Source organism: Buteo buteo, chromosome 14 (genome assembly GCF_964188355.1).
Source record: "Buteo buteo chromosome 14, bButBut1.hap1.1, whole genome shotgun sequence".
In the NCBI taxonomy this organism is placed as follows: Eukaryota; Metazoa; Chordata; class Aves; order Accipitriformes; family Accipitridae; genus Buteo; species Buteo buteo.
The window spans coordinates 33,715,448-33,727,605 of NC_134184.1; the positions used below are offsets into that span (position 1 = coordinate 33,715,448).

The 12,158-nt window shown below is 36.5% G+C and overlaps 1 protein-coding gene across 7 annotated transcripts in view; it reads right to left on the reverse strand.

Moving 5' to 3' along the window:
- COG6 (component of oligomeric golgi complex 6) overlaps positions 1–12,158 on the reverse strand; it is a 59,918-nt gene that overhangs the window by 17,145 nt on the left and 30,615 nt on the right. For all 7 annotated transcript variants that reach the window (XR_012652966.1, XM_075046330.1, XM_075046328.1 and 4 more), the window contains 2 exons: positions 9,545–9,636; positions 7,787–7,904 (listed from right to left, as the gene is read on the reverse strand). Coding sequence is in view for 6 of the 7 variants with exons in the window: in XM_075046330.1 (XP_074902431.1) it covers positions 7,787–7,904; positions 9,545–9,636 (210 nt within the window). In the remaining variant the exon portion in view is untranslated. The remainder of the gene's footprint in view (positions 1–7,786; positions 7,905–9,544; positions 9,637–12,158) is intronic.

Genomic DNA, 12,158 nt, shown 5'->3' on the forward strand with positions numbered 1-12,158 from the left:
TTGGCATTAATTTGAGACTAGACTTTGATGGGGTTTTCACTTCTAACACACGCATAGATCATGGCAATGACAATTTCAGGCTTCTTTGCACAGAATTTTTGTCTCCTGAAATAGCTGATGGTCAGAAACTTCTAAATTAGCTTCATCTTTCATTTAATCTGTTCTTTTAAAGTCTACTGTCTTCTAGATGGGAGCAAGGAACATTATGGAAGAAGAAAACAGGGCAAGGAAAAAAGGTTTAGATCATTAGATTCTATTGGGGTTAGCTTGAAATTCCTGACTACTACAGTCGACGCAGAATTATCAGTAAGTGGAAGAAAAATTTAAGCAGTGCTATATTCATTTTGAAAATTCTAACTCTTTGCACATGAATGTAGGCTGGGGTTTTTTTTCAGAATTGAAAAGGAAAATTTTAAAACAGACATATCTAATTTATAGAGGAACCTACCGACTCCAGTTCATGAGATTTAAATCACTATTCTAATAAAAAAATTGATGCCTGAATGTTCTACGTGCACTAAAAGATTATTACAATTGATCCTATTTCCAGAAAAATAGGTTTGAAATGCATGCTGAATTCTACTTTTGAAGTACCTACTTAAGATGCAAGCTAGACAGGAGCTAACTTAAAAATTACCAGAGAAGTTCTGTAGCAGCTAGTTCAACAGCATTAAAACATACTCTAACACAGTATTAAGTGTCTAATCAGTTACAACCAGCAGTTCAGTCATGCAGAAATGAGGCCAACCAGCTGTTCAGCCTTTCAAAGAAAACAAGAAGAAATTACCAATTTTTAAAATTCAATATACAAAACTGAAACAAATTCTCCTAAAATTACAACGGACACTAAAAGTTGTACATAAGGTTTAGTATAAAAGTTTGTATCTTCATTTAAAGTTCTGCATATCAATCAGTGGGGATTAATTACTAAGCCAGTAATCTTCCTCCAAATATACAACCCAGAGAAGGCTTCTCTGTCTATGAGAGCAAGTAGCTCAAAGGCTGTCTTGAAGGACTTAAACAGCAAAGGAAAATACAGGAAAAAGAAAAGGGAGTGTCAGCAATCAAGAAGAGAGTGCACGTATGTTTATGTTTCCCTTTCTCATTTACGAAGAAGGTTAAATGGAAAAAAAAAAAGTGCAATTTTTGTTCCTATTAAATACAGTTAATTCTGTTAAGGACTGGAGCCGATATTAAGGAGAGCAGCTTTGTCAGAAGTTCATATGTGCACCTGCAAATACTGAAAATACTGTATAGGCAAGCAATCAAAACTATTTATATACTATCCTACTTGAACATTAGAAAGTTAAAGGTACAGAAAGACATGGACATAGTGGAGCAAAGGGCCACAAAGTTCATGAAGGGACTGGAGTATCTCCTACACAAGAAGCTGTGTTCAGCCCAGAGAAGAGAAGGCTCAGGGGCGCTGTTATCAATGTATATAAATACCTTATGGGAGGGATACAGAAGAGGGAGACAGACTCTTCTTAGTGGTGTCCAGTGGCAGGTCAAGAGGCAATGGGCACAGATTGAAACACAGGAAAACAATTTTTTACTGTGAGGCTGGTCAAACACTGGAGACAATTGCACAGTGAGGTTGTGGAGTCTCGATCCTTGGAGACATTCAAAACTCAACTGGAACCAGTCCTGGGCAGCCTGCTGTAGCTGACACTCTTTGAGCAAGATGGTCAGACTAGATAATCTCCAGAGGTTCCAGCTGACCTCCTCCATTCTGCAATTCTGTGATACTAATATTAAATAAAACAAGACAGTAATTTAAAACACAGAACTCCTCAGAGAAAGCACTGCTCAGAGTGAAAACAAAAGGTTGGTGGCTTTTTGAAGGGCCTAATCAGCTTCTAACAGAGTCTTTTTGGAAACTTCACTGGCAGAGGGTGGAGACAAAGTACTACAGACATGCAACCTTGTAAAAAGGTATCTGGATATTTCATCCTGTCAGTTACAACTGGTTAGTGTCAACTACAGAAGTTCATTCTACAAATTTCACCACAGCAACAGTCTAAGAAACTTGAGTGCACATGTACCAGAGAAGCTTCAAAGCAGCTGTCCTAAGCTCTTTTGAGCCCTGTTAAGATCCTACAGAGATCACCACGGGTTCCACAGTAGAATGCCTGACGGCATGCTTTTCTTTTCAGCTATGAAGTTGGTCTTGAAAGAAAAGACAACATAAAAATTCTTGCTAACGTTGTTTTGTTCACATGGATCCATTCAGACCACAACATCAACCAGTACCATTTCATCTGTCCCCCATCTGGTTTCTCATAAACCTAATAGGTTTCATTCTGACAGGAACCAAATTATGAGGGAGAAGTTATTGCCATGCTATGGTCTAATACCTCTCCAGCTGACAAACTTAACAGATAATGTGATCGTAACATTTAATATGCATACATCTACTCTAAAAAGAACAGCATTAAGGAATAACAATCCCAAAGCTTGATTTGGGGTACCCTACTAATAGTCTTCTAACAGCTCAGACAGCAGATGATAGGTTAGTTTGGCATAATGTCTCTTTAGAACCCTTATGATAACTCTCATTCCATTTAATTCAATGTTTGTAATTATTCTTTCCTTTAATAATTTTCTGGAGTACTACTGAAGCCAGAGTAAGGACAGGTGTGCTTGAAAACTCCCACTCTCTAAATGTATTAGCTGGTCCAATAAAACACACGGGCATAGGTTAGCCTAACAGGCTTGTTAAAATGCCTCACCAGCGGACTTATAATTTTAAATGACAATTCTCTCAATATGAGACAACTGAAAGAGCAGTCCACCCACTCCAGTGCATTAGGCACTTTGAACTTTGCTTCCAGTTTCATTAGAACAGTTTCTGTTGTTCTGATGATTATTTTCATTTATTATTTTCTCCTGGATTTATGATCATCTGTAAAATGGTAATCTATACCAGGCTGTTCTTAGTGAGATCCGGACAGTAACACAAGCAGAATCCCAAATCCCTAAACATTTTATTTATTCGCACAGGGTCAAAAAAAACATAAAAGGATACACAAGGACTGAACCTACAGTTCTCAACTGCTTTACTAGCATGGCTGCTAGACCCATGGCTGGGTCCAGGAAAGCTGAAAGGAAACAAATACAAACACAATTTTTTAGCGCAGGGACACGAATGCTGGCCAAAAAACATTCCAGTTGAACTGACAACTAGAACAAACCAATTGTTACGAGAGCTAGAAAGCACTGGCAAGACTTCCCAACACTGCCTCTGCAGGGTAAGAGCCCATACAACCATGCAAAGGAGAGACAGTGTTTGCAGTAAATGCTGATGCACTGAACCTTCAGTGACACAGGAGAAGGGTGATGATGCACAGCTTCTATATGATGTCGGTGTTGAGCTCTACGATGACCTGAGAATCTCAAAGCTGTGAATGGCATTTTAAACCCTGAAAACAAAATGGCTTTGCAATGACTCCGTCATCAAGCTTCACATCAGGTTTCACGGAGTATTGGAGCCAAAGAGCTTCTCCCGTGTATTGCCTTTCTTTGGTAACAATGGACTTACTTTCAGGCAGTATGCTGAATATTTCTGTCACATAGATTTCAGATGGTAGAGAGCTACCCAAGAAGTGTGAATGAGAGCACCATAAAAACGGTTTCTCAGACTGAAGAGTCTAAAGTTGTGAGAACTGCTGACTACCTTATTTTCCGATTACAACCAGTAAAGTGCTTCTGAGCAAGCCAGTAAGTACTCTGAAGTAACCAGGGATTTTCCTGCATCATTTACACTGATGGCCTGACAACCAAGAGGGAGAATCCTGATCTGAGACTGCTTGTAAGTTTCCAAGGAGCTCCATGCTTGTGACACTCTTTATGTAATATGGGACTCTTCACAAAAAATAGATGCGAAGAGGAAGCTAGTTTTTTGTCCTAGAAAGAACAGCCTGAAGTCTCAGTTTCCCGTTGCACTTCAGAAATTAATCCCAGGCAGTTTGAAGGCAATGCTCAACTCAGCATAGTCATTAACCTAGGGAATTAAATTGTCTTTGCTGATGAGGACATCAAACTACCATCCTGTCATTCCTCCACATCCAAAGGAAGGGATCTTGAGGAGTTAGCATATTTAATGAAACCTGCTTTGTCTAAAAAAGTTCCAAACTAGCTATACTTAAGAGAAAGATTTGCTTAAATACTATTCTGGTCTATCAACTACTAGATAAACCACAGATATTAAAAAAGCATACCACAGCAAGACACAGTAACACACCAGTGTTTCTAGACAATTCTCCCCCACTACAGCACAAGAGAATTTGAACAGGGCTAAAGAGACTCCTGTCAAATCACAAAGTCACTGGTAATTATGACTAAGTCTTGTGGAATTTTGTAGCTGCCAACAGCAATTAAGAAAACACTTAAATTCTCTTTAAATTAAATAAAAATTGTAGAACTGATTTCCATTCAGAGTTTCTTGCTTACGATTTTCAGATTATCAGCAGCAACTGATGATACTGAAGGAATACTATCATTAAAATGGTCTAACTCACGCAGGCTATATTCTCCACTTTCTAAAGATCTAAACAAAAGAGGCACTTAAGTTTATAGAAATAAAAATATTTTTAAGAACATCCTATTTTTATTTTAATCTATTTCCAAAGTTATTTAAATTGCCTTAAGAATCGTATCTTAACTGAAGTACTAGACAGCTGATATTCTTTTAAACAGGCTTATCAATGCCTTAAGATGCAAAATATAAGCAGAAATAAGGAACCATGATTTCCAGATTGTCCAAGTGAAAAGTAATGTACTAATTTTAAAAGTGAGTATTCTCTTTGTCCATAACAGGAGCAGCAACGAAGCCTTTGCAATTGCATATGTAAGCACAAAGGGTCTGTTTTCTAGTGCTTTAATCTTCTCTGAAAATAAAAAAAATTCTAGAAGCAGTTGCAGTGCATACATAGTTAGCAAAAAGCTGGTAAAAAGGTTGGCATATGAAAAGAATCCTACTAATACATATACACAATTTTGGTCTGAACACACATTAATAAAAAGGATGATAAAAAGCAACCTTGAGATTGCTCAAAATGCAAAAGCATTGTGACATTCATTACTAAATTAATGAAGACATATGAAAAGGCATAAAAGCTGGTTATCTGTATATTAACACACAATAAACTAAGTAACAGGAGAATTAAATTTGTGATAAAATGGGGTCTTTATCTCATGGAAACTAATGTTTCTCTCAGTGTAATTCAGCCTTTTAATTTTGTATTTTTTGTGAAGTAAAACTAATTTCAGTCATGACGAGATAAGACATCGTTCTATCAATACAGTAGTACACTCATAAAAGGAAATAACATAAGGTGCTTCAAAGGACTGTCTAAAACTCTGAGTCACAAGAACTACACATCACTACAGTAAGACTCCTTCTCACTCACAGTTACCTCCTTGTTAACTCCTGAAGCAGACATTAATAAATAACGGATCCCTCTGTTGCTCACGTATCTAACCCTCTTCCGAGTCTCTTTAAGCTTTTGACCTCAATTATATCCTGAGGAAAGATCCTTCATAGGGCACATATGCAGTGTAAAATTTCCAATGTCTCAGGTTTAACTTACAAAATGTGTTTATGAGAAAGAGCAATACTATAATCTTTTTACATCACATGGTATCCTTGGTATGCCATTCATTATTCGTAATAAGGTGCCACTGAAGGTGGCAGTGCAATCACTGCCTTCATTTAACATCAGCAAAAACAAATTCAACTCCTTTATAAAACAATGGCAGCACCTAGAGCCAGTTACATCCAGGCTGGGGGCTGGCAGAAGGGGAACTAAGAGGGCGAAGACAATTACACAGCCTTCCCACAGTGACAATACAAAGAACACACGCTACGAACTGGGGGATCACAATTCCTTTATCACTCCTCCTTCTGAATTCTACTCATGTCCAAACTGAAAACGGCATATCACCCAAACCAAAAGTACAAAGATTTTTAATTATGTGAGTAGAAAAATTATGCTGGATCCTGTTTGAGTACAGATGTAAGACCCAGCAGGATAAATGCAACAGAGCTAAATACAACAGAGATGAATACAGAGCTGTCTTACAGCTTCAGGCCAAGAAAATTTCTTTCCTTAAGCACTACTTTGTTGGCACATTCTTTATAAGTAAAGAGCAGTCATGTATTTTTGCCAAGGTCCATCACTGGTTTCTCTTCATAAAAGGAAAAAGTACACAGACTATTTTCTTTTAGCTTACATATTAAGAAATAAAATGTTCTGAGGAATTCACATACAGCTTGCGTGTGGCCATAGCAAGCCATAAGCTTTATTTAATTTTTTTTGGTAAATTCATACTGTCCTTGTCCATTGTACGTTTTATGAACTCAAGCTTTAACCAACCCTTGAAGAAGCATTAGTAGCAGAGTAACTACTATTCCGATGACACTGCTTTCAATGGAAATACCCCATGACAACAATGTACTGAGTGGACTTTAGTGGGTGGTAGCAACTAAGGAGTCATCTATGAACGAATGAAACCACTGAAAGGAGTCACTGGGATATATGGAAGGGAAGATGAGGAACAATAACTGTTCCTTTGAGAAAGCCATTCCTCAACCCTTGCAGAAAGACAGGAAATTGGTGTAAGATGCAAGCTGTGCAGAATGAGAAAACTACTTTGAGATCACAGAACATTCACCAAACTCAGAAAATGCCACTGAATGGTTGGTGAACTACAAGGCTTTGCACAAAGAACAGTTTCTGTAAATCTTCATATTTTTTGCATTTTTCTTGTAGGTTAAATACAAATAATTTTAGAAATACACTTACAAAGCTTCACTGTTTGTTTTCCGCTTTCAAATTTTTTTTTAACTGGAAAAAACAGTAATGTGAGGGCTTTGTTGAACTCTGGGGTTGTGCAGTAACTAGGAAAAAAGAAAGGCATTCCTTCTTGGCTTTAGGGCCTAGTCAACTCATCACAGCTCAGACAGAGATGCTGGATGAGGATCAGATCCCGAGGAAATGGAAAGGGAAGCACAGCCTAACAATTTTCTTTGACTTTGCTTAGATTTTAGAAAGGTGAGATTTAATGGGTGGATCCATCAACAGCAACATGATATGAATAGAGCAGGGAAAAATTAAAAAAAAAATGTATTAGTTACTGAATAATGGGAAGTTCACTGCAATGCAATTCAAAGCACTCAACAGGAAAAGAAAAGATACCAGGAAAGTGAGCTGGCTTAGGTACAGTTGTTTGGTATAACAAATGCATATTCTGTTTTTAACGGCAGCAATGTTGATGTGGTAAAACTATTTTTATAAAAGACAGAAAAGCCCAAGTTTTATTTTTACTTAGCTTACCATTTTGGGATACAATTCATAACTTCAAGAAAGGAATTATGCACGTGAGTAATTAACTACTGATCTGATGATGCATTAATACAAATTACCTAGCTCAATCAGCTGACTTTGCTATATTGCAATTAGGGAAATTGCCTAATTTTTTTGCTTCTCATAAAATATGTAAAGTGCTTAAAAAAATAAAAAAAAAATATGTAAACTGCTCTGTAAACAAACACCGCTTACAACAGTATTTTAGCCATATTTTCACAAAAAGAAAACTATTAAGAGAATTAAAACATACACAGAAGGTTTTAATGTAGTTCCATAGCTAAAATATAGAAACTACAAAAATTCAGTTTTAGGAAAAGTTGACATATAAAACAGCTATTCATCTAATAATCTTACTAGACAAAAGGGAAATGAAAGTGTATTTTGAAACATGAAAGCTGTATGATTTTGAAACAAACCTTGTCCATTAGTTTACTTGCATGAAGACTCAGGCTATTAAAGAATATCTTCTTGCTCAACAAATGCATTTCTTCAATTGTTGTCAACAGTGTGGCTGCACTGTTTCCTACAATACCACTGAAAATAAAATTAAGGTTAATTAAATAATTTGAAGCAGGGGGAAACGTGACAGAGTCAGATACTTTAGACAGCATTTCAAATACAATTTGCTTCGAAGTTGAAATTTACAACAAATAATTGCAAGCAACAGTTCTCCATATTAGCTGAGAGATTCAGTCATAAGATGACTGAGAAGAAGCACTATCAACTATGTCACTAAGCAGATACTAAGTACAGGCTATCTGAAGCTTTGCACAAACTTTTTAGTAGAATTCTAAAATTCACTGGATTTTTGTTTTGTTATTCTGTAAATCTACTTCTGTTATAGAAAACAGATTATGTAAACAAAAAGGGTTGATAACTCTTCCGTCATACTGTCCTTTAGGGATAGTATCAGCTCTCTTCTTTCTTCATTGCGATGTTATGCATCTCCAAAAATACAAGAATTCATGCCTTCCTATTCCAAGTGTCAATCTATTATATTTAGCATGAATATCGCATAAACCTTAAATGGCACTACATGACTATGCTCCTCTCACAGATATACCTTCCATCTAAAGTAAAAGCACTTTTAAGCTACAAAAATGGCAGTAAAAATTCATTGCATCGCAATAGGACTAATTTAAACTTGTAGCTTGATTTTCAGATTATAATCTTGTTGCATTTAATAGAAGATTTCTCACATTGCATTTTCCCTTCATTAGCCAGGTGCACTTCCTCTATACAGAGGGAATTATTCAGCTGACAGAAGGTTCTTCAGTGGTCTTTAAACAACATATCATTAGCAAGACAGAAAGCAACAGATAAGACTGCCTAAGACATTCCATTTTAACATCACATTTTCAATTGCACTAAGCTTTATAACCACTGGGAAACACAAACTTTGGAGACAGAAAAATGACAGCAAAAATATTTCAGCTTTTTTGACAATAAAATCAGGAATAGGTCTTATGTGTGTTCTACCATAGACTTGCAGTGCCATCAGAACTGAACACTTTAAATGTAGTGGGAGCTGCCCAAGAACCACTTATCCCAGTCTGCACAATACCTAAATGTCTTTTCAGACAGAAAAGCTCAAGTAGCAATATTAGGGATTCAAATTCTCAGCAGTTCAGTCCAGGGCTGTGAAGGAAGATTTTTCTGCTCCTGCTGTTTCTAACCAATATAAACTACTGCAAATGCCACAATGTATAATAATCACAATGTGATTGCTGCACCTTCAACAGCGAGATACAGAATGAGGCAAGCACCTTCCCAATAGAAAAATGCAAGTGCATAATTAGAAAAAGTGGTATCAAAACATAGCTGTTTAAGGAAGAAAAGGAAAACTGAATTTCTAGAAATAATTTAATTCTGGCATTTTCTCAAAGGGGACTTGACTTTGTCATCTTAAATGTTTTGTGTAGTTTTTTTGTATACTATTTGTATCTACCCAGAACAATAAAGTTTCTGTCGCAAACTGATGCTATATTCCAAAACAGATTCAATATGAATTGAGGAATGACAACAGATAAATGGCATCTGCTTGACATCATACACATTTGTCCTTGATTCCATAGTACAAACTAAGCCACGAAAATACTCTTTTCGCTATATTAATATTTATATATACAATTAAAAAAAAAGACATCTTTAACATACTTTGTAATTTTGTGTACCTGATTGTATGATGGTAGAACTTGAGAAGATTAGAAATCTTGTACAGTAAAACTGCTCCTGGCTCGGCAACAATCACCTGCTCAATTCTAACCTGCAGAATAAAGAAATGTAAGCATCCTTCAGTTCGTACATTTCAAAAGCCAACCTCTATGACTTTATATGCAATATATGTCTGATTTCTGAAAAATAAATTTAACCAGAAATAAATTTTAAAAGAGAATGTCCAGTTAACTATAGCGTTCTGCTCGAACCAAAGTGCTTCTTGGTTGCCAAGCCTCTGGGTAGAAAAAAAGCAGGTGTATGTATTCTTAAAAAAAGAAAACAAAACAAAACAAACCCCCAAACCATCTCCCTATAGATTTTTGTTGCAACTTGTTATTGAAAATTTCGAAATAATGAGATCATTTGATGGATTAATACCAGTACATACTGGAATTCTCCCCAGCACTGAATAGCAAGAACAGCTGCAAAGCTGCAAGATCCCTAAACTACAACAGTTGATCATTAGCATCATGCAGCAATTCAGAACATCCGAAGTATTAGGTATTTTACCCAAAAGACAAAATTTCACCTGGATTAATCTCCTTCACTTAAACGAGAGATTATATACCTCCCACTGGTATTTAATTAGATATATTTATAACTAATGACCAGCTATGTTGACTGCACCTCAAGCGAGAAATACTGGCTACACAGACCAAAACAGTGTGACTGTCTTTGTAGTTGGGACAGTTGATGTCTCGTCTCCATGGTACACACAGGCTCAATCCACTCATAAAAGGCTGCCCCAGGGTCAATCTTTGGACACTTATGAAGCAGAGATAGACAGTGAACTTATCACTGCCCTGTTCTCCCACGTGCCTGTGCGTGAAAGGGCTACACACAAATCACCAGCCGCCACCCGCTCTCCCAAGTTAATTGTCCACTGTTCAGTGGAGCACGATGTGCAGCAATGCCTTCGCGGCAGAGCCAGCTGCAGGGAGAATTAACTAAGATCACGCTTCCTCAATGCTCTCCCTTTGCATCTAAAGCAGAGACCAAAAACAAAGAATAATTTTTGACTTATTCACAATGCTCAATGCATGAAGTTAATTTCAATACTCAGGTGAATTTTGCTCTTCAATGCATATGTATATACAAAGGTATATATACAAATACCTGTCTCCAATGTTGCATAAAAGGTCATTTACCCACGGATACTGAGTATAGTCTAGGTGTACAGCAAAAGAGAATAAGAAAGGCAGGGGAAAAAGAGGAAAATCAAAATATTGACCAAAAAAAAAGCAATAACTAAAAATAAAGAAAAAATTAAGAACTAGGAAAAGACAGAATAGGCAGAAGGAGAGAAAAAAACCCAAAAGATTTTAGGGTTAGGAAACAAAAATGAGAATTAAAAAAAAATAAAGCACGAAAAGAAGCATTGCTGCTTCCCATACAGAAGACTTCACTGCACAGGAGAACCAAAATTTGCAAGTGACTAAACCAAACCTGCTCATGGAAGTCCTGGACTTACAGCTCTTACCGTTCCTTAATCCTATGTGTCCTGTAGTCAGCTGACCATAAAAGACTATCTGAAGTCTATGTTAAAGCATCAAAAACATTTTATTAGTTTTGACCTCATCTTAAGTGCTACAGAAAAGACGAGGACCTTAATTTAAATTTTATAAGGTCCTCCTACTTCCATCTGAAATGAGAGGCCTGCGGTAAGATCTCCTAGTGAGTACTCAAGATTCACTTGGATGCCTAAAACTCAAAGCAACTATCAGTAAGAACTGTGGACAATTTATACTGCATATAAGCATAATCCTTCTTCAAAAGTAAGGAAACTGTATCATATTGCACATTCCCATGGAAAGGCATAAACCAGTAAGAAAATTCTACATAATTCTGTAAGTAAAACTGCTCATGGAAATTCTATGACTAGGCTTTTATCAGGCTATTTTGTACTTCAGCATCAACTCAAAGTGACAGGTTTGCAAACATCAGCAGAAATCCACTAGAAAAGCAGTATACTGTGGTGCCACACAACTACAACAAAGAGTGCTCCCCCTGAAATTAATGCAGTTATTTTTCTTATTGTGGATAATCTTCAGGAAGAACAATGAGAAGAAAACTCATTCTCCAAACTGAGCCTATTTTTGTTGTTCCTTTCAACACGATGGCTGCAATTATCTAACTGCATTGTATAAAGGCTTTTCCACTTGGGGGTTTTGGTTTTTCTTTTTTTTTTCCTCTGTTTTTTTTTTTTTTTTTGGCTATGGAAGATTTCCCCAGGGGAAACAGTAAGTAATGCATATTTTACGTTGGGAAGTCTAGACTGGCAGTGAATTAACATAAGTTGTATTCTATTAAAATACAGAATACAATGGGAAGTCTTTAATTGTTCTTTAAGGTTTTTTCATTATTATTAGCACAGTAACTACCTACCAACAATATTTGGGGGGGATATTTCTACAGATAGCAGAAGTACACAAGTGTAAAGAGTTTGGCAATCAAAATAGAAGATATTCTGTACCAAACTGTACAAATCATAAGTACTCAAATGAAGACCAAAACTCTGACTTACACAAAGGTTTGGTTCTATCCCTAATTACTTTGTTGGAATGCACAGAA